We start from the raw sequence: 24,888 nt of genomic DNA, 5'->3' as shown, positions 1-24,888 counted from the left end.
TCAGCAGGATCCAACACATCACACATTTGACATATCCAAATAGTGTTATTATGAGCTAAAAGAATTATGTTAGATAACCTAACCATAATTAAATAAAAAAGAGCCTCGGTTCTTTTCTTTATTTTAAAATAGATGTAGAACATTAATAATTAATCAAAGTTTGCATTAATACTTATCTTCATTGCTTATCAGCTATAATAAAATTATCAAAAGTCTGAGGTCAAATTTTGGCTAATTTATAAATCACAGATCACTTTTTGAACCCAACCTTTTTACTTTTCAATAACCTTTGCCATACATAGAACATTATATATAGCCTTGCCACATAAATACCTGAATCATTCATTTGAAATAGCACAGCAACTTGAAGCAGCCAATATACAGGTTTATAAATGGCATCAGCAAAGGCAGCCAATAAAGTATCAGCAAAAACTGTATACAGTTCAGGGCTTTTAATCCATCACAATATGCTTTCAAAATGGATTTAGAGATGAACAAAAAAAATGCTCCTGCAGTACACACAGGAGACTACCTTTACAAAGTCATTGAAGAGAGAGAGAGAGAGAAACCATCAGGAAATTTTTGTCTCTCAACAGAAGATACAAAATTTCCCCTCTTTCTAAAAAAAACCATCAGGACAAAACTCAAGACTATAATCCTAGAAAAAAAAAAACAACAAATGGGGAGCTGATTATGTTAAAAACTTCTCAGATCCGTACGGCTTGCATCCTATAAATTAGGGAGATCTACATATATACCACAAATTTTTTGCATATTTACATATTTAGCACAAGTCTTATTATTTATTTATATAACATCAGTTTTAAATCACATCAACAAAATTTGCATGAAGATTTATATTCCATTTTAGATGAGTGAGTTAATGTTAGTGATATTTTTGAGGTGATTTAAAGATGAAGTGTTATATAAATAAATAAATAAAAATTTAGATGGCATATATGTAAATTCCTAAAAATTTAGTGGCATGAATGTAAATCCCCCAATAAATTATAAGTTATAGGTGATAGAGGCTTGATTGTCAATTATTCTAGGAAGTCTGATCAGTATCAGCCTGTCCAGCCGTAATCATAGCCTTCTTTGCTAACTCATAGCCTGCAAAGTTCATTGCACCCAGAGGAGCAATCCAGAAGAATCTTGGTAAAGCTCCCTTGAAAAACCCTAATGGTCCTTCTTGCCGGAGAATGGAGACGGCGACCATCTGCATGGAAGCAGGCTGGCCCTGTGGAGCAGTCATCATTCTCGTCTTCATCACATCAAAAGGATTTGTAATCACAGCAGAAAGCCCACCAGAAAGAGCTCCAACTGCGATAATCTCCCATGGCTCAAGATCACGGTTCAGAAGACTCTGAGCAGCCTGGTAATATCACATATATTCATAAGTATTCATGTAAACCAGGATTTTGGGCTTAGATATATATCAGATATTTTTAAGAACATCATTAGAAATCTTGTATAAATGGACTAAAATATTTAAAAAAAATTAAAATGAGGACATAATTCAAAGCAAAATCTTGTATTTCATTATGATAGACAAATTAAAAATTACTACAAGTTTATTAATTTATTTTGCATTTTTTTATAATGTTACATTACAACTTCATTAGGAATCAAATCGAACATATCTTTTCAATGTAAGGCACAAGACAATCGTTGAGTCAATCATCACCCATTCTACTACACAAACGATATTTGATAATGCTCATAGCAGATAATATTCTCTTCACTGTAGCAGTAGCAACTGGTAAAGTAAATGCTAAAGTAATAAGTCAGTAAACCAGAGGGTACACACAATCTTTCTTTACCTTAATAATTTGCTTTACAAGATCAACAATACTGATTAGAGAAGAGAATTCATCATCGGTATACATAGTAATAATATAAGTTGATAATTGACTTTTAAGAGCTACAAGGTCAATTATAGAAAAATCACTTGGATATAATTATGTTAGACGTATCAATTTTCTCTCACCAAAAACAAGGAATCAATTGAGTTTAAGAATGCCGCACAAAGAAGCAACTCAGCACTAGATTCAGAAAAGAGGCTATTTAGCTTTTGAAATTGCATGTCAACTACAGTGTAGATAGTTGTGTTGTCTGTCATTATACAACCCAGTTAAATATTTATTACAGACTCTACTTATAGGGGTCTTTAAGTTCTGGCTTTCAGGTAAATTTTGGACTTAACCTTTATCAGGTACATCCTCTTGATCCACCTCCTTTAACTGAACCCCACAAGCCAAAAATATAACCTAAGTCTAATCAACTACATTAAAAAAGAAAAGACTCAAAGCTGCAACAGAAAGCAGTTTATAATAAGCATGCAACATCCACTTAAAGCGTCAAACACCTGCTTCTACCCTATTGGTATCATCTCTTTTGGAATTAAGCAGCACCTGTTACACAAGTATTTTATATTTATGATTTATTTGCACCCCCTACTGGACATGACCACCTACAAGAAGAACATGTATATATTTATACACTATCCACCTATGTTGTACCGATACACTTATTTATGAAGGCGTGCTGTATCTGATACACCGATACATGGATATACCTCCGATCGCCAATTCGCCACTGATACGTGTCGGATACGCCAAAGCCGTATCCAGTTAAAATACTATTTAATTTCAAAAGGACACGCGTGTCCGTTGAAAAACAAAAAGAAAAAAAAAATAAATAAAGACATTGTATTTACTTCCGCGGCTGCGAGCAAGGTTCTCTTATTTTTGAGATGGATTTGAGTATCTTGAATATATGGTAATATTAGAAATTACTAATCTTTCATTTAATGGTCTGAATTAGAAGCTATAATATTTATTGAAGATGATATAGAAGTTCAAAGACAAACCACTGAAGAAGCTAATCATATCATTCCTTCTATTAAATAGTTGAAACATCATGTGCTAGATAATTTATGTTTATGCTTTTGTTGTTGTATTAGACATTTGATGCTTACTTATATTTTGATATTATAAGCTACAAGGCTACAAATGATATTGTTGTCATTTTTTTTTGTAATTTCAAATATTATGCTTTGATTGTTTTCTTAATTTTTATGTATGATTTATAAATATAATGTCGTGTCCGCGACTCCGCGCCATACCCGTATCCTGTATTTTTAAGAATTGACGTGTCCCGTATCCGTATCGTGTCATATCCATGTCGTCGTATCAGTATCGGTGCAACATAGCTATCCACTTAAGGGCAAGTGCCCACAACGCAGATAATCCAAAAGCAATCACAACAAATCATCAACCACATGCGTAGACAAAAAAATCCTAATCCTAGCATGCTTAGGGGTTGTGGATCTAAGTGTGTGAGGCTTGTGTGGCATATCACTGGTAGAGGTATTTCACTTAGAGTTTGGGTCTAAGGGAAAGGTATCCAACATTAGTTTTTTAGGCTAAGTGTTGAAGAACTCTCCTTAGCTTTTGGAGCTAGAGAGAAAGGAATGAAACTCATATCTTGGTGGATAAGAGTTGGAAATTCCTCTAAGGCTTTTGGAGCCCATAAAGAAGAGGGATGACTTGTAGCTTTGAGGCTACAAGTCAAGAGGTCTCTTTGAATTTTTGTGTTCAAAGAGATGGATATATTTGTTTAATTTGGGTTAGGCAAATGAAAGATGGTTCACCAATCGATTTTGGCTCGTAAGGTAAGGGAGATTGATTTGCAATTGGGGCTGCAAATCAATCAGAATTATCATTGAATTTTATACTCAATGATAGATAGAAATGCTCATAGTGGTTCATAGAGCTGCAAATAAACCAAGTGTTCGACAAGCTACTTGTGGGTCAGCTCGATAAGAGCTCGTTCATGTTTATTTGAACACTTTTGATAAATACTCAATAACTAAATAAACGAGCTTAAACAACTTGGTGCTCGGTTCGTTTATGTTCATTAACAGTATCGTTAAACGCTCATGAACAAGCTCGTTAAGAAGCTCGATTAGAGCTCAACTAAGAAGCTCAATTAAAACTAAATTAGAATTTTAAAATATATATATTGTTAAATTTAATAATTTTTTTTACTAATCCCATCTAAAATTGTTTAATAATTTATTTTTACTTCCCACATCCACCTACAATCACAAACAACCCGCTCTCTAAACAAATATAAGATGAATCATAGATCATTTGTTCATGAAAGAGCTTAATTGGCAACTCAAAAATACTAATTAGATATGTTCATAAACAAGCTAATTTGACATCTCAAGAATACTCATTGTATGTGTTCGTGAACGAGCTTTTTTGATAGTTTAAAAAACTTCGCAAGATACGTTCACGAACAGACTCGATGTAATTGTTTGTTAGAATGTTCGATAAGGCTCGTTTGTGAAGTAAATGTACATCTAAAAGTAAAGCTCGTTTATAGCTCGATAAGACTCATTTGTTTAAAGCTCAATAAGTACGAAATAAATTGAACATGAACCAAACATGACACTCATTAATTTAAACGAACCAAGCTTGAACACAAATAAAAAAGCTCGATTCAAACTTGAACCGAACTTGAACAAGCAGATAATAAATGAACTCAAACATGAACACGCACATACTCGGCTCGACTCGATTCGTTTGCATTATGGGTGTCAATTTCGGGTCATGGGTCGGATTCGGGTCGAACCCGAAACTAACCCGGCACTATTCGGGTCAACCCGAACCCGACCTGTTTATGCAAACGTGTCAGTTTTTCGGACGCGAACCGACCCGCTTCGAGTCCGGGTCAACCCGACCCGAATGACTCGGGCCGGACAAAAAAATGCTAGTTTTAGGGTCCAAAAATGGGTCAAACTCCATTTTCGGGTCAAAATGGATCAGAACGGGTCAAAAAAGGGTTTTCGGGTCAACGGGTCAACTCGAACCCGACCCCATTTTTGAAACGGGACGAATTGTCGAACCCGACCCGTTTCGGGTTCGGGTCAACCCAAACCCTAAATTTTCGGGTCGGGTCCAATATTGACACCCCTAATTTGCATCCCTACTAGTTTGAAATACCAACATGCATATTATTACTATATTTATTATATGTTCGAACTTTATATTAGAATTGTTCATCGTTTTGAGTGTTTAGCTCATTAGGTATTACAATGATTATTTTTACAAATAGAAAGGAGCAGGTGGGACCATGGATAAGTGACCCAACTTATCTTATAACCTATATCAGAACTTATAATCTTATTATGGATGTTTGTATAATTTTGAATGTAATATAGAAAACGATGTACATAATATAAATTAAAGACTTCTAATATGTATAAATTTTCTATTAAAGTAATAAGATTATATTTTGATAATTTAAATTACACACACTTACATATCTATAATTATGATGAATTCATTGAAGAATGAGAAAGATTTTATGACAATCTAGTCAGATAAATTTCTACTCGCTCGATTCTAAGTTGAAAAAAGGTAGAATATGAGTGGGTGAGAAATGTGCCTATCAAGATTGTCCGCCTTTATTACACCTCATGATTGATTAGGGGAAGGTCAAAATGGGTGTAACATAAACTACTATGAATAAGAATAAGAATTGCATGAATCGAACCTGGTAGCTTATAGAGCCAATGCTATAACTTGGTAGTGCAATACTTTAACAGTTTACCATTGTAAATAATCAATCTTCCACTAACAGACTCTACAAAAATTTTCTCGGCTAGCCAGTCATTTCAGTTTCGTATGCCACCTCTACTGTAGCAAACGGGTGAGCATATTAAGCTTACAGTTTTTGGTGCATTATGGTTCACTTTAAATTTTGCCCAAAAAAAAGCAAGCATAAACAAATAAAACGAAACACATTATAGATTCAATATTTTAGAACGTTAAAAAGCTCAATACGCAAAAATTTAAAAACTAGGATCTCTCTCTTATGAGTAAAATACCTTTTTTGCTTCAGCATATAGACCCATCCCAGCAACATAAAAGGGTACCTCACGGCAAAGTGTAGCACCAGTTCCTCTAAAGAATCCTTTCAAACCATCCTGCTGTAAGGTACCCACAATTGCCTCTCCTACATTGTCAAAAATACCTGCCTGTAAACGTTGCTTCAATACCTCACATGGAATTCTGACTGCTGTTCCAAGGACCGTACTGCAAAAGGATGCCATAGATTGCACCTGAAGGATAAGAAGGCTTCTTAGGCAGGAACACGCACGGCATGCTCATTTCTACTTAAATACCATAAAATCGTCACTTTGTAACATTACTGCACATCCCTTTACACTGATTTTTCATTTAGGAATAAAAAAACCAATCAAGGGAAGAATTACAAAATGACATTTTTATGATAAAAGTGGAATCACAGAATTATAAGATGACAACTTGACAACTGAAAATTTTTCAGAGTGGAATCCATGGAACTACAATTACCTGAATATCAGGAAGAGTCGGTGCAACATTTACCAGGATCAGCTTGCTTGCTTCAAAGATGCCAGTTCTTAGTCCATGGCTGTCAATTAGGAAAAAGTTGATGCACATTGATGGCCTAATCAAAAGCTAAACAGTGAAAGATTGCGAACCTTGAAAATTGCCCAAGAACAGCAGGGATAGAACCTCTGTACAATCCTCGAATCCCGATTTCAGGAAGCTTTGACACAAGTTCAGGGAATGAAAGGGTGGATGCTTGTACACGTGTCTGATAAAAAAAGGTAAATCCATTATACAAGATACCATAAAAGAAGAATTATCATAATAGAACTATTGAATAATAACATTACTAATTGACTTTATTCTAAAGATTTAAAAAACAAAACTAGAGTCTGCATTTTTTCTCTAATTTTTGCATTGCGAGAATTGAAAAAAAACAAAAACAAATAAAGTTTAACAATACAAGATAATTAATTTGATATGCAAGTCTTGAAACAATGTGATCTTCCATGATAACAGATGGATTCATTAAATAAACAATTCAACTTTAATTATACAATAATAAACAATGCAAAGTAAGTGACATTCAACTTTGCAGTTTACTCTTGACCGGGAATAAGAAATATCGCAGTAACATTATATAAGTTATTTCCCCAAAAAAACATTATATAAGTTAACTTTTTAGCATCCTTCATATCATGTTAATTACGATGCATGATCAAATTTTCCTTCGAATTTAATTATTTCTTTAAAATTAGCATAGAATCATATCTTGCATTTGGCTTAAGAAGTTACAAAAAAGCATTAACCCTAACCTGAAACCAACACTTGAAATCTCTACAAAAACGCCTTTATAGAACCATGTAATTTAGTTTACATGTACTATTCTAAAATTTACAGTCATTGAATCAAAGGGTAAATATATTTCTGAAAGAAGGCCAGGTAGTGCATTTTGCATATGCCTTCTTTTGTGTGCCATATGCACATGATAGGGTTCTGCTTTCTTCTTTATAATACAAATATGGAGGAATAAAGTTTTGTGCTTTGCCTTCATTGTATCAATAGGATACATCACAGAAGTAGAAAGCGCAGATGCAAGACCTCCTGCCAAAGCAGATTTCAGAACACTTTCAGTAGGTATTTCCACTGGTGGGGGAACAGCAACAAGGGTGGCAGCCTCAAACCAGATGCTCCTGCAATTAATGTTCAAAATATGACTTATAACCAGCAAACCATAATACAAAATCAGTCTTTACTGGGGTAAATGACCAAATTGCGCTACAAGAGAACATGCACCAAATTTACCAGAAAAAACTTATCTCAAAATACAGTGGCTATTGTAAATTTTAATTTTGAAAGACTCAAACTATCCACAAAGACACTGACTTGAAAATGTCAACAATTTTTTCAACAGACCCAAATTGAACAGCTCAAACTCTTTAGGAAGACACAAGTAAAAGCTAAACAGATAGGTCAATTTTGAAGTAAAAGAGGAACAAAAAAGAATAAAAGCACTTTGATCAAAATCATCCCAATTACTACTGCTTAATAGTAGTTTCATCCAAATCATGAAAGAATTTAACACAAGTTAAGAAGACATCTCGGGGATTCCTAAAGCACACAAGTTTTTTTTTTTATTTTTCTCACCTCAAAATTCCAAAATCTGCTTCCTACAATTCATTTGACATAGTAAATTTTATTTGTATAAGGTTCCCATTCAAGTTCTAAGACACAAACCCTAGATGCGGGTCTTGTTCACTGTTGGACAACCATATCAAACGTTTCAAATAGCAGCCAAAAAGGTCAAGGTGGATCAAATCTAACACAAGAGGATCTCCAAACATTTGGCCAGTACTAACCCTAGGCTACCTGGATCATGTCAATCTCAATCATCGGCTTTTAGACATAGAGAAAAGGACCAAAATGGTTCCTCAACTCGTTGTGAGAGACCAAAATGATCCCAAACTCTTTTGAGGGGCCAATTTGGTCCCTCGACTCCTTAAAAATGGGTATTTTTTGTCCTAACATTAAATTTTGGGTTAATGGTATTAAATCAAGGAGTATTTTAATTATTTTTAAATTAAATTATTTATTAAATGTAAATTTAAAAAATATATATATTAAATTTTTCTTTAATAAAAAAATTATTATTAATTCTAGTTTTAATTTCAAATTATTAATAATTCTAGTTTTAATTTAGGATCATTATAGACTAAATTATTAATATTTTTTTATTAAAGAAATATTTAATAATTTTTTGAATACTATTACTTGAAAATTATATTTAATAAAAAATTTAATTAAAAAATGACCAAAATACCTCTTGGTTTAACACCATTAATCCCAAAATTTGATGTTAGGACCAAAAATGTCCCTTTTTAAGGACTCAAAAGAGTTGGGGACCATATTGATCCCTCACAAAAAATTGAGGGATCATTTTAGTCATTTTCTCTTTAGAGATATGTCCATCAAGTTTCTACACATTTTAATTATGGTTAATGCTAATCAGGACATTCTATTTTTGTAAATTAGATTGTGATATTTTTAGTATGTAGTGAGAACTCCGATCTATATAAATGATAACTTATGACTTTCAGAAGACAATTGGTGATTGAATGAAAATTTTGAATCCCTCTTACTCTCCCCTCACTCTTTCCTAGTGGATTCTACTTTTCTTCTTTTTCCACTGTTACGGGTCTCTCTCCTAATACTCAACTCTTTCCATGCCCTAATTTGCATTAAGTAGTATCCAAACTGAATAAATCCTCACTAATTTCGTTGATCTCCCATGTAAACATCCATTTTCACGTGCTTTCATGTTTGCTTGCCTATGCTTTAGCATTTTCGTTCCCTCATCTCAAACCCTTGTTGTCCATCTCCCTTATACTCGTAACTATTTCACTCCGTTGCACATTAAGCGAACTCTTTTTTGCATACACACTATCGGTGGCTTATTGTGGTATTAAAATAGATCTAATTTGTTCAAGATCAAACTCATGATTTCCACCATTCATCCACAATAATTTGATATTTCAATTTCTAACTCAAGTTTCAAGCTTATTAGATTTCTTGATGCGTCATTATGATAGTAACACAATCAATTTGATCAAGTGGATAGCTTATTGGTTAAGATATCTGAAAAATACAAATGCGCACATGTGGATTTTCAAGATTCTTAAAATTCATTTTGGAGTCACCGATATTATTATTTTGATATAGTTTATTCAGGGCAAAAGCATTTATGCAGGAAAAAATAATTTTAATATGATTTGCATCAGATTATGAGATGACTACAAAATTTAGCTTGAAAATTCTAAACGATAGATTAAAGAAATCATTCAATCATCAATATAAATCATATTATATCAGTTTAACCATCAATTTCACCTCCACAAGGTATAAAATTTGATTTTGTTATGAATTAATCTATGAAGATTAATATTGTGATGATCTACATAACATAGAAGAGCTTGATGATAATTATGGGAAAACATCAATAGTTGAGTCTCTTTCTGAACCTAAGGTTATGTATGAGTTTGACCATCATATTGTAGAATATAAACAATATTATGAGCCTGATGATCCTATGCCTAAAGATGAGGTTGAGGAGGCCAATCATTAAACAGGTAGCTATAGAAAAGATTCACGTTGGAACTGAGTCTAGGTAGTCTTCCACCACAGTAATTGCTCCTCAATCTTTACAGAAAAGGGAATGTAGGTTGTTTCCTAGCTCTCTATGCTACTACCCACTCCCTCACAAATTAACCATGAGCTTGCTGACGATAATGGATAAACATCAATAGCCGAGCCTCTTTATTAACATAAGGTTGTGTTTAAGCCTGAGCATGATAATTGTGGCTGAACCTAAACACGATCGTGATCATAAAGATCCAATGCATTAAGATGAGGTTGAGCATGACCAAAATATTAACCAAGAGACTACGCAAGAGATCAATATTGCACCTTAGTCTAATCAGTCTTTCACCACTGTACTAGCTCATCAACCTTTACATATGGTGATATAGGTCGTTCCTAAACTCCTATGTTGCTATCCACTCAATCACAAACAAACCTTAAATGCTTCCACCATCAAAGTGTCATATTGGTGCTCGTAAATAGTGGCATGACATGTGGAGATATTTTCCACAAATTATTGAGATTTGAGAATTCTACTTTATTCCTTAAATTATTGTCAAATTTCTAGCTTCTATAAATTAACCACATATTACTATCACCACCAAAGTTATATTATTAATAGACTCTTGCTCCGACTACTAATTTGACTCATGATTTACATCAACGTAATGAATAAAACCCCTAAATCCTTCACAAGAGCTTAGTTTTACAACATTCTTGTTGCGCAAGATAATCATGCTCCAATTCATCTCCACCACCACCATAGGCTCCACCTTCCAACTTCCTGGGAAAGGGCTTTTTTAGCTTTAGTGAAATGATACATGATCACATTGATCTAAAGATGCAAGATAATCTCAGTTGTTGGCTTTTAGCCATGTGTCTATTTCGTTAAGAATACCGTACCTTACCATATTAGTTTGAGATATTTTAGGAGTAAGAGCCCAAAATAGTTCCATGACTATTAGTAAATGTCCAATTTAGTCTCAAACTTTCATAATGCCCTAATTTAGTCTCCCAACTATTACAAAATGTCTCAATTTGATCCCAAGACCAAAAGTAACAACTAAAGTAACCTCAACAGTTAAATGTAAAGGCATTTTGGACATTAGTGTGTATGTGAGATTATATTATTATTTTTATAAATTTTACTATTTATCATATTAAAATAAATACAAAAATTATAATGAAACTTAATCACATTTATTAATTATTCACTACTGTCATTTAATTGGTTAACTTCTATTATGATTTTTTATTTATTTTAATATGATAAATAATATAAAAAAATAATATAATCTCACATATATCATAAAACTCAAAGTGCCCTAACATTTAACTATTGAGGTTAATTTTAATTGTTACTTTAGCATTGAGATCAAATTGGGATATTTTCTAATAGTAGGGGGACTAAATTGAGTCATTATAAAAGTCTGAGACTAAATTAAACATTTAATAATAGTCGGTAAACTATTTTGATCTTTTACTCGATATTTCAGCATGCATTGAGGATCATGTTCTACATAAAGAGTGTGAAACAAGCATATACTTGAAAGGTTAGAGTAGCTTTAGTGGCAAATAAGATTATAGAAAGTCGCCTTAGAGGTTTGGTCACATAAAGCGTCGGCCTTCTGATGACCCGATTAGAGAGTAGATGTTTTAGATTTGGCCTTTGTTAAGAGAGTTATAGTTAGGCCTGAAAAGACTTGGTTAGAAAATATTAGAAATAATCTTTTTTTTATTAGATTTAAATAATAATTTGACTCTTAACATGACACAATGGAGAAAAAGGATTCATGTAGCCGATCTCACATAATGGGATAAAGGCTTGATGTTGTTGTTGTTATATGATACAATTAACAAATAGAAAAGTCAGTGTCAAATGTAAGAAAGGAAACATTCGTCGAAGAAGGTAAAATGTGTGGTTGCTATGAGAAGAAGACAGTATGTGCAATCAGTAGTGCAAGGAAGACATGATGTGTGGTTGTGCGAGGAAGACAAGGTGGTCTACTATGCACGATGCTCCAGGCTAGCGAGATAAAGACCAAGAAGCTGGTATGCGCCTAACATTGTGTTAATATTGTGCATGCATTTCCAAGACTGTGATAACAAGACAAGGGAGTGCATACGTGGTCGAGACCGTGCAAATGAGAAAGTGCTCTAATCAAGTGAGACGATGCAGTGTGTGCATGCATGAACCTATTGATCAACGGGATAAGAGTTTAGTGATTTGACAATTAATTCAAAATTTTTTAAAATTTATAAAACTAAATTATCAAATTTAAATTAACATGCACTATGAGAGTTATGTGGCATGCGATATTGCTTTTGCATAGCACAAATTACGTGTGCTATTTTGAACCATTGTGCTGAGCAATAAAAATGGCAGAGAAGGTGCACCAACCACAATATGCGCCAAGTAGTGTAATTTTGCGATATTGACATGTATGTGCATGACATTTGATATGTTTAATTTTCTAATAGAAGGCTATAATAGATCTTTCTTTTGAAGTGGATTCTATCAACTTTAATTTATCATTAAAAGTGGTGCAAAGTTATTTTGGATTAATATATTGTCCTTAGAACTTTGTATGCTTATTATTGCATTATTTTCTACGTTGCATGTTAGATCTACATTTGAAGCTCTAAACTCTAAGCATCCTATATAAAACGGCCCTTCGCAACTTCCAAATTTATCTTCTATGCAATTTTTATCTACTAAATGCCTATGGAGGACTGAAACAATTTCACCATACAGATCTATATAATCTTACAATTCAATCAACTGTAAAACTCTTGATTCACATGTTCTCCTTTTGATTCATACGTATACTGTAAAAAGCTAAATATAGAAAAATTAAATTCCAAAACCTGGACTTCTAAAACTTGTCTGTTTTCCATAATGTGGATCGTGACCCTAGTCCATAAACTTTAGAGAAATGGCATACATCAACTATAAATTACGGCTGAAATTGTTACTTTTCACATGATATTTTCAATTTGAAAAAATAATATCACCAATGGAAAAGAAATGAATATAAAAATGTGAAAATTCATATCAACTCTCTATTTTCTCGAAAGTAACCCTCTACCCCTAAGCGAGCAACAGAATGGGATGACCACCAACAAACCCACTAGGCCACTACCAACTAAAGAGTTTAACAAAAGGACTGGTATGTTCTGCAATCCTGAATCATTCATTCCTTCTATAAGAAAAATGAGTGATGTCAAAAAGCACTAGAAAAAAATTTATGGATGCCCATGTCAAATTAGAGCTTCAGGGATTTGGCAAGGGTGTAGGGTGAACTTGTCAAACTAGAGTTCAAGGGTTTGTCTAGGTTTATTTTTTCATTAGCGTACCCTTCTCGTACACATGTTCATGTATTTCTTATTTTCAACCACACATATTTTATACAAACAAGTACTAATATAATGCCTCATTTTACCAAGCATAATGTCGCCAATAAGCTTTTCCATCAAAAATGAGGCATTCTCCCTGCTCAGTATTATGGATGGACTTGCCAAAAGATAAGGCCTAACGTCCACAATATCTATCCATATACAAAAATAAGTTCCCATCCAATGCATGGTGGTGGCTTTTACTAGACATAATGTTGCCAAAGCCCTACCAACAAAGACCAACTCCCTCTCCCTTCTGTTAGAGGAGCCTAAAAGATTAGAGCATTGCATCTAAAGCTGTACATGTGTATCTTGTGATTAATCAGATGTACAATACAACCATGATGACAACTCTAATTCTCTATAGATATATCATAACAAGTTTTCCACTCACCGGGGGTCTTCCTCAAGTCTTTCTGAAGGGAGTAACAGCATAAAATTGCGAAAATGACTGTAGGAAATAGACTCATCAGTATCTGCATTCAAATAACGCATCATAGCAACAGCATTAGCTTCATCGGCTGGGAGTCCAGCACTTTTAAGTGATGTCAATATTTGATTTTTCTCAAGTGTTCCAGACTTGCTCAAACACAATGTTGTATAAGCTCTAAGAATTGTTGGCTCCTTCTGCTCCATGAAGGTTAGAAACTGTTTCCACCCAATAGATTTTGAAAATAAGTTACTCCTAGTATGGCGCAAAAGATCCCGTGCATATCTCCTAGGCAATTTTCTTTTTCTCATTACAATTTCAAGGTCTTCTAGTGTAACTTGGCCATCACCATCCCTATCAAACTCCTCAAAAAGACGCTTTCCTATATCAAAATATGATTAAGATGAATTAACCACAATCCTTCAAAGAAAGACAGTAAACTGCCAAAGCATTCCCAAAAAAGCATTTAGAATACGATATAAAAAATTAAAAAGTGATGATAAGACAATCATGAATAGCTCATACTCCAAAAAATAAAAGAGTTAACTACCAAAAAAAAAAGCCTAAGGAAGAAATAAGCAAAGTAAAAAGATAATAGGTATATAACTTTCAACTGTGATATAGGATTAATGATAAAATTTCACAGAACAGAATAGAGATCATGGCAGAAAATGTATGTAAAGCTATATGAACCATAACGTGGCATTAGTAGTTTGTTCACATTTCTTAAATATCTCAAACATAATGCTAACCGTCTAAATAATCCTGGGATGGATTAAAATGAATGAAATTGGAATAGGAACAACTCAATTATGTCAAATGAAACTTTCATATGCGAATGGACAGTGGATAATTTGTAGCCAGATGGGAGAAGGTTGGAAGAATGACAACAAACCTCCTGAATGAAAGAAAATTAAGGCCTCCGAATTACCTATAATGTACAATGGAAGGGCCCATACCACCTATTAGCAAGTCTAAACTTAAGAAATCTTATCTATATTTTTTTACTTACAGAAGCATGAAACATGAAATAGGTACTAATGCTTCAACTACTTACAGCATAATCAATAAAGTCCAACCATATTAAAATTTGAAAAGGAACCCATTTTCTTTTATTTTTTAAACAAATCCATCACAATTCTAGAACCTACCTACTGTAATCCTATGAACATGTTCAAACATCTCCCTATCCATAGAGCACAAATGTTTAAATTAGAACTAATGCATGAAAATGTCACAATTTCTTTCTGACAGTAAATTAGCATGAGAAAAGGAAAAAAAAAAAGAAGACTACTTTTTCAAGGGACGTCAGTTTGTTTTGCAAAACCTAATTATCAATCCTTGAGTTTTGATTTATAGTTCTAAAACCATACTCATAAATATATCAATTTAAATGCTTAGAAGTTCATGCAATTTGACACGATTTTCATTCATTCAAAGTATAGATTCTAAAAAAGGTTAGAGACAATAACACCACGTGACATGCTTAAATCTCTGACACCCAGGCTGCTAAAATTTTTATGTCTGCAGAAATAGGACAGAGATGGTAATATTATGTAAGTTTAAGCATAATTAAAATGTGAGTGGATATCAATTGTAGGAGAAAATTTGCAGTAAAGATTTTAGGCGTGTAAAGCATTTCTCTAACAAAACTGGAGGAATACGAATAGACTGAAGACTACTTTTCACCACCCAATTTCCACTAGGTAAATCCATATCGAATGCATCATTAGCAATTTAGCAAACATGATGAAGCATATCAATTTCAACTTCATGCTCTCATGTGAAACTTAGCTGGATTATTTATTGATGGAAACACAAGAAGTATATTGCACCTTCAGCTTCTGTGTAACGAAAGAAGTCCTGCACTGAGAATAGTTTCTTCTTATTGGGATGCTCTGAAGATGTCTTCCCCACGTGAGGTATGAACTCAATGAGCTCTGTCAAAGAAACAGTTGACAGTGTAGAACGTAGGCGCTCAACATTGGACAAAGGAATGTTCAGCAAATTGCTGGCAAGTTTATGGGCAGGATTAGACTCCTGTTCCTCTTTACAAACAGATTCTTCCTTTCCATCATCAGCTGAATGATGCTTTCCCTCATCAGCAGCAGAAGCGGTAGTCCTCACCAAAATCTCCGATGCACCTCCCACCTTCGCGAACCCCGCATTTGAAAGAAAACCATTAACACTTGCCCGCCTCCCTTTGACAATGTCTGATATTGTCCTCATATGATCGATCATTGCAATAGCCGGTAAGGCAACTATATTCCTCGGCATCTCCCGATCAAAAATTTCAAGATTATGTATCAATGTCTCAAACGCATAGCAGATCAATAGTCTCGATTGAAAATCACAGTCCGCAGGGTGACATAACTCCTTCCTTTTAGCTTCAAAATGAAAAGGAAAAGAGAAGAGTTCGCCATCCACTTGGCTACATGAGGTACGGAAGCATTTCTTAACGCATTTAAACGAGTTCGGAAACACCTGCACGAAGTTGCTAACCAAGATAGACCAAGCCACGCCGAAGCTCAAGCAGTTCGAGCAAGATCCATCACTTTGTAACTTCGCCCTTGCCCCTCTATTCTTCGCCGAAGGATTCGGTAAAAGAGCTCCAATAATCGATTTCATTGGCATCTTACCCGAAAAGAACCCTTTCTTCCTCTCATCACCAAGGACCGCAGAGACCACCACCGTTTCCTGGAAATCCCTTTTCTTCCCCTGACCACTAAATCTACCAGGAAATCCACTCTCCTTTATCTTTTTCGTCGAATCCAGCCAATGGGACTCGAGATCCATGGCGGCGCGCGAAAGCCCACCCTCGAGAGGAGAGACGACGCTTCTCACCGCGCGGAGGAGGTAATCCACCGGGTCGGAACTGGAATCCATTGCTGGAAGTTAGATAATCTGAGATAAGACAATATAAAGGCGAAAACGAAGGAATCGCATAACGAAATCGCGGATCGAGCGATGGGCACCAAGTTTTTGAACTTGGAAGAAGGAAAGCGGCAGTGGAAATGGCGGTGGTTACTTCTAAGGCTAACGGAGCAGAAGCGCTTAAGAGTCGAGAGTGAACGAGCTACACGGCGATCGAACTCTTAAAGTTTACCAGATAAATAAGATGGACCCACAATAACATGCGGAAATTCTCCACGTGGGCTCTTTTCCGATGAGGGGTGTTAATTTTGGTATGAGTTTGGGTCTATGTAAGAGTTGAGTTGAGCATAAGGAGCGATTCAATAGGATGACGTGGCAATTTTTATTTAATAAAATTGACATGTCATTTTTCTTATATATTTAATAATTAATATCTAAATTTCTATATTTATTTATATATTTAATTAATTTAAATTATATGTGTGAAATTTTTCATTTTTTTAATAAATTACTATAAAGAATATTTTTTATTATTTTTTAAATATCAATGAATCTTAAAAAAAAAAAGCTTGATTGATAAATATTTGAATAAGAAAGTTTCAAAATTAAATTTAAGATAAAATAGCTCCAATTTTAATAAATTTATACTCAAATTAAACATCTCTATGAGATGAATGAGCCAAAAAATCAAGAACTTGAACCATAATTATAAACTTCAAGATATTAATTAGATAACCAAACAATCTTTAAATCTTTTATGATTATAATCAAATCAAGCATTTTGATGAAAAGAATCCAACATGCACGCCATTAATGTTGGGGAAGTAAAACCATGCAACGAATACAAACAAGAAAAAGTACATATGGATCTAACGTGGAAACCCCAAAATTATAAGAAAAAAATCACGGAGCCACACCACACTAAGAAATCTAGTATAAAATTTGAGAGAAAACAAATATTTTTCTCTCTCACTTTCTTATTGTCCCTCTACACTCTTCACTCATATGTTATACACCAACGGATAATGAGGAGCACATAAAACCACCTCAAGGGATGTACTCTTCAAGTTAAATATGAAAATTAGAAAGAAAACTACCCAGTTCGACTCATAATGTTGTGGTGCTGGAGTTTGAAGCGTCGCGATGCTCCACTCTATGTATTCAGCCTAACTGGCAACATCACATTGTTAGGGTTTGGAGCTCCATTGCGCTCTGCTCTCTATCTCCAACCAGCTGAGTGCTACAACGCTCAAGTATACAACATCGCGACGTTGTATAGTTGCACGGTAAAAACAACTTGCTCCAATAATGGGGAGGCCCCTCTGCGACCCGATGGCTAGCTCGATCGACAATATTAAGATTTAAGACAAGTATAACCTGATTGATTTATACAATCACAAAAACCTAACAATTAAAACACTTAATACTTAAGGTATTATTTATGATTAAGATAATTAATAATGGTCGTCTGATAAAGTGTTTTGGGTTTCCTTTATATTTATGGGGCATGACGACATACCACTCTCAAAATTATATAAGTAGGCTCCACTCTCAAAATAAGGGGGATCTAGTGCTTGGACTTTAGCTTGAAATTCAAGAGAGCATAGAGGTTATAAGAATCTTAGAGCTCCACTTAGGCACCACCAATGAACCAACATCATACTATTGTTGTTGGAAAATTATCAGGCCACCATAATTCAAACACATCTCGACCGTCGTCGTCAGACCATCGCTCAATTTGACAGTAGCCACTATCAAGATATCACCTTACAGCTACCATTGGAACATAATTTGACAGTAGCTGTAAAATTATCGCCCAACCTCCATTATTGGGCCGCCACTCGACTGCCATAATTGGAACATCATTTTATAATCATTGTTAGACTATCACCCGACCGTCATTATTGGGCCACCACTCAACTACACCACCAAAACACTACTCAACCACTCTTATTAGAACATTGCCCAACTGTTAGTGTCACCTAATAATGGTCTTATGACTAACATCGACAAATTATGATTCCTTGATCATTATTATCCAACTATTATCATCCAACTTCCTTCACTTGATTGAAATTCTCTGACTATCATTGCCTGATAATGGTCCTTCAAATACATCATCTGACTATGATATTTTGACCACAATTACCCAACTTCGGTCATTTGATCATCATCACTCAACCACAGTCTTCTAATCACTATCGCTCATCTACAGTCCTTTAACATCTATTACCCGTCTATGGTCCTTTGGTAATTATTATATGATTATTATCCTCTAACCTCCTTTGTTCGAATATGATCCTTCAATTACAATCATCCAACTATAGTCCGTCGAATACTATTGCAATAACCTGTTATTTTGAAAATAAATATAAAAATGAAAAAAAAAAAAAGAATTTATGTTTGAAATAGAGCATTGTGGAGCTATTCTTATGAACGCTATGGCATTGAGCTTGTAAACCTTTATGTGGAAGGAAGAATAAACAAGAGAGGAAAAAGAGGAGAGAGAAATATAAAATTTGAATTTTGGTCATTGATCTGCTTCACTGTTTTTACAAAAATTGTTCAGATTGTGGTATGTGACTTTTATAATTTTCCTAATTTTAAAGATTTTGACTATGATCGATTGATTCCTTCCAATTTAATTTTATAGCATTTTCTATGGTTTAGTGAATTTCTACCGCATAACTTTTTATATTCTGTAGCATTGATTATTCTAAACATTTTGACTAGTTGATTTTATAATTTCACCTGATTAAATAAAAGTTATTGTGTTTTACATAATTTGCACAAAATATTATTTTTTGTATTTTAATATAAGCATTTTGAATGAATATGAGTATGTAATTGGATAATAGTTGGTCGCTATTGCTTTTACAATATTATAGTAAAAATGTGTGAAAATAAGTGAAGGCTGCTTTTACTGATGTTAGCTGAAGAATAATTGACCTGTAGAGGATGGTGGGCTGACGAACTTTACTTTAAATACTGTGATTTAGTGTTATCATATTAATTCACGTGATTTATTGATTAGGAGTTAGAAGGAGTTAATTATTGTGCCGATTAATAAAGACTAAAGACATTGTTTACTGATCCAACGATTACTGAGTTACTAATTACTAACTACTGAAAAATACCACGCAAATAAGAACTACTTATTTATTTAGTGTGATTATTATAATGCATGTTATTGCATTGCTATAACTACACTTTTTATTGGGTTCCATACCATTTTAGTCTACTATTTTACATGCTAATTATTGTATATGTTTATTATTTATATATAGATTTATAATAATATTGATTACTAGTATTGTGAACTTACTAACGATATGCATAGTGCTTATTTGCCATGCTTTGAGTTCAGCTTTAAGATTTAGGGACTAGCTGGTTTTTTTTACTCATTATATATGATTTAAATGATTTTAGATCAGATGAGAGAATCGAGGGTGTGAGACAGATCATTTATTCAGGATTTATTGCTATTTGCTAATTTTTTTGTTTAGATATTTTTTTACAATCAGGAGTGAAAAGAGGAGTACTGTTGTATTTATATGACTCTTGAGTACTGTATATAATTTTTAAGTATAAAATCACATGTACATTGATGTTTTGATCAATAGATTCATTTCCGTTGATATTTATACTATTGATAAAAAAATTTAAATAGCTTTAGTTGTTGTTATTATAAAAGAAAAAAAAAATTCTTTCAAATTAGATTCTGATGTGTGAAAATTATCTACCTACTACAGTCCTATAATTGTTGTCGTCCCCAAGCTACGTTAATGCTCATTGACTTCATCACTTGCCATAGCTAATAATGTCAACTTATGTCAACACTTAAAAGATTGACGCACACGGCCAATAACACCAACTTTGACTATCAAAAACAACACTAGAATTTATGATGGATTTCTTGTTCTTTAATTTTCCCTTCTCAAAGGAGTGCGATCAAACAAATAAGCAAATGATCGCTTAAAAATAGCTCCCACGCTCTACGGCTCTTATAACTTCAACCATGCACATAATATGTTTTATATATTTTATATTTACCACATTAAATCAATCTCTTGCTCTAAAAGGGAATCAATACCAATGACAAATACTTCATTACCAATTACAAATACGAGATAAATCATTTCAATTGGGACAAGCCAAGTGATTATTTTTTCCATAAGTTTTACACGTAAAAGTACTCGTGTCTCTTAGAATTCTTATCCTTTCTTATTTATGTATTTATTGAATCTTTATACAAAAATAAGACACTAATATCTCTATATTATTGTGAATATTTTAATGTTAAATGTATGACCAAGGTTTTGAAAATCGGATCGGACAATGAACCGGAATGAGAGGTTAACAGTTCGATGGATTGACCGGGGTTGAATCGAATGACATAATAAATTTTTATTATATTTAAATATTATAATTATGACATAATTATTTGTAAATATATAACAAAAATTGAACATAATCATAATGAAACATAAAAAATATAACAAATAAATACTGGAAATTTAAAATTAAATATATTATTATTATGCCAAAAAAAATTCCAAAAGAAATTAGACTAAGAATGAAAGAACACAACATCATTTTCAATCTTCAATACCACAAGCTAATAAAAAAGCCTCTCAAAATCATCATTAAATGCAAGAATCAAATCACACATCGTGAATGCGAGGATAACAGAGTAGAGCGAGGGACGAGGAGAAAAGTGATGAACACATAGCAATGGGTTGGAGAGGAAGAGTTGATCATGGTTTTATTCGGTTTCTTCTTCCTTGTGGCTTTGCGAAACAGACAGCGAGTCAGGCAAACATGAAGAAGTGTAGAAAGGGTTTTTGTTTTCTTTTCATATAAGTATAAGCTTTATCTTAGTTAATTTTAGTCCATCTGATTTGGTTTGAACGTCTCAAATCATTTTTCAAATGAACCAACTAGTCATTCAAAATCGGGACCGGTTTAGTTGTTCGACAGTCAAACTGCTAGTTCGAACGGTTCGATAGTGGTTTTGTGTGAAATTGGTTTTATAGTAAGCTGTATCTTGCCGGCGAACCGGTTGAACCGGCTGGTCTGGTCCAATTTTTAAAGCCTCACCTCTCACGATAAATAACTATTATTTATGAAGGAATAAATATACTTTTTTATAGGGGTGCTATCCTTATCAATGTTTTAAAAATCAGATCGAACCAATTGGTTTAACCGTCAACCTGCTTACCTGCAGCCGGTCCGATTCATTCCCAAAATCGCTTTCGCAATAAACAAGTCATAATCGGCTAAAACTGCCAGTTCGACCGGTTAACCGATGCCAGTTTTCTAAAACCGGTTTGCTAATTTTATATGAAATAATCAATTTTAAAAATAAGCTAGTACATAATTAGATAAATTAATTTAATATAAAGAACTTAATAAATTAATTTAAAATTATTTAAAATTACGTATTAAATTTTTATTAAATAAGCACTAGCTGTGCTTTGCCATATGGTTCCATGTGACTACTTTACTCATGTGAAACCAAAAAATAATATAAACAACATAAACATATAGTGCTTAAGTTATATGAGACTTAAAAAACAAAGTTGAAATTTATATTATCTACAATATGTAATTTTTTTTCATTTGAGCACAAAATAGGGCTTGCTTATGTCTTCATTACTATGCATTTATAATTGATTTGTTTCACTTATTGTAGGACCTTCCCTCGATGAAGTTTCTGAATCTCAATAAAATTTGGAATTTTTACCTCTCACCATAAGTAACTATATTTTATTAATGGATAAATATACCTTATTTGATATAGGCGTAATCCTTATTATTTATATAAAGTTTCTACATGTTATAGGTTGTCAGTCTTACTTTCAGTACTTATTTATTAGTATGCATGCATAGTATAACTTCTTTGTTGTCCATAATGAATTAGCATATGATAAAGTCAACATTATCATAATTTGTTAGGTATGGCCTTGACTCTATGTAGCAAATATACATCATATAGATACTCTACATGGTGAGAATAAGAAGAATTTAGTAGTATGAGAGACGTTTTCGAGAGTATATATATATGTCATATTTTTTCAATCCAAAGTACAAAAAATAACTACAAAATAAAATAATAGTAAACATGTATAATCCTGATCAATCTCATACTCTTGATCTTCTACCTTGACATGAAATCATTAAAACGACATGTAATGAGCTAAAAAAACCTAACAAGTTATTAAATCCTACAAGTGAGCTCAAATCTAGGTAAAAAAGGAATATGCATATCATCGATCAATTTATAACAATAGAAATCAATATAAAAATAGTAAAACTTACATATAATAGCAATAAAGTTTGTAAATGATAAAATAGTATGGTACACATGCCAATAAAGCCTTATAGTATACAAATCAGTAAATTAAGTAGTATAGGTGTCATAAATAAAATAGTCTTAATAGAAGTACTATTTAATCATTAAGAAAATCACATACATTAGTAGAATCAAAACCTCGATGAAGACCATAAAAACCATAATCACAATATTAGTAAGTCCCATAATTAGTGACAATAGATCAATAACAAGTAATAGTATCAATGAATCAATATCAAAATGAGTGATTTAGTAACAGTAAAGCAGTGCATTAGCAATAATAATAAATTTGTACGGTGACAATAAATCAGTGCAATAACATTAAAGTCGTACTGTGATAATCAATCAGTAACATACATTTCAATAACACACTAAACAAGTAAAGAGTCCTTGCAGAATGGTGTTTTTATAATAATAAGTTAATTGTTAGTAATCCTTAGCTCTATAAACAAAGTCGTCACTCCTTACATCTTTTTATAGTAATAACTCCTTATAACTCTCAAATAATGAATCACATGAATTAGTAAAAGATAACACCAAACCACATTATTTAAAGAAAAGTCTATTGGTTCATCATCTTATACATGTCAACTAGTCTTCAATCAAAGTCAGTAAAATAAGCTTTTACTTGTCTCCACATATATTATCATAATATTTTATAATAGCAATAGTGACAAGCTATTACTCAATCGCATACTAGTATTCATTCCCAATGCATATTTTAACAATATGCATATAATAAACTATTATTTTATATTTTAAAAAAATTTCAACAAAATACAATATCTTTCATTCTATCCGATTAAATTTAGAAATATTACTATCAAAATGTTTAGAATATCCAATATAATAACATATAAAAAGTTACGCACCGAATGTTCAATAAAATATGAAAAAATGCAGTAAAATCAATTTTGATAAGAATTCAGTGATCAAAATCTTTATATATATATATATATATATGATTGAGTCACTTGTCTCAATTGGAACAATTTTCGTTAAGACGATAAAGCGGGTCGACGACCAAAATTGGATTGGATTTCTTCCATTCTCTCTCTTTTTTTCCCTTCCCTCCTCCCAGTGTCCTTGCTCGATAAGTAGTAATAGTTAGAGCAAAACAAGGATGTTGAGTGGAGAGAAATATATAAATGATTTTTAGTGGGCAACGCAACCACATACCGCCATAGCGCCACTGCATAGTGCCACAGAGTTGCATATCAAATCTAGAATCACTGAAAAACAAAGGCTTCAATAATTTTGTATATTTTTATGTTTTATGCATTTTAATTTGATAAAAAATTACAAAAATGGCTATGTCTAGATTTTTAGCAAGCTTTCAATCCAAAAATCATAGCTTCTAATTTAATCTGTGAAAATTTACAGGGTGATGGAGGTCAGAGTAATCGTAGTTGACAAGTGATAGAGGTTGGAGGGACCGTAGTTTACAATCGATGGTGGTTGGAGGGATTGTATTCGACATACTATGGTTATCAGAAGGTTGCAGAGGTCGGACAAAGGCTTGACGATGGCTACCATATGGAGTCCGATAATGATGGTCAGATAGAGGTCCAACATTGGTGGCTTGGTGGCGCAGGTTCGTCGATAGTGGTGTCAGGTTGGAGCTTCAGAATTCTTTAAGCCTCAGAGTTCTCTTGAGTCTCTAGCCAGGAGTCTAAGCCCCCCAAAAAGTCCAAGCCCCCTTTTCATGTGAGAAGAAAAAGTTTATTTATAGATTTTGAAAGTAACATGCTCTGTAAAAATGAAGAAGATTCATGCTAAATTTGGAGTGCTCCATCAGACGGTCCATACCA

General features: G+C 33.2%; 1 protein-coding gene across 1 annotated transcript; it reads right to left on the bottom strand.

Annotated features, from left to right (window-relative positions):
* Positions 1 to 364: 364 nt before the first annotated feature.
* On the bottom strand, positions 365 to 16,918 carry LOC110101447 (mitochondrial substrate carrier family protein C). Its single transcript, XM_020829358.2, has 7 exons — positions 15,684 to 16,918; positions 13,813 to 14,230; positions 7,435 to 7,579; positions 6,539 to 6,654; positions 6,390 to 6,468; positions 5,903 to 6,136; positions 365 to 1,375 (listed from the first exon to the last, which is right to left on the bottom strand). The coding sequence occupies exons 1-7, from the start codon at positions 16,732 to 16,734 to the stop codon at positions 1,049 to 1,051; spliced, it is 2,370 nt and encodes a 789-aa protein (XP_020685017.1). The 5' UTR covers positions 16,735 to 16,918; the 3' UTR covers positions 365 to 1,048.
* Between the last annotated feature and the right edge of the window lie 7,970 nt (positions 16,919 to 24,888).

This window comes from Dendrobium catenatum, unplaced genomic scaffold (genome assembly GCF_001605985.2).
Source record: "Dendrobium catenatum unplaced genomic scaffold, ASM160598v2 fragScaff_scaffold_1553, whole genome shotgun sequence".
NCBI lineage: Eukaryota > Viridiplantae > Streptophyta > Magnoliopsida > Asparagales > Orchidaceae > Dendrobium > Dendrobium catenatum.
Note: the sequence above shows the minus strand (reverse complement) of the source record. Positions and strands in the feature narration are given on the sequence as shown.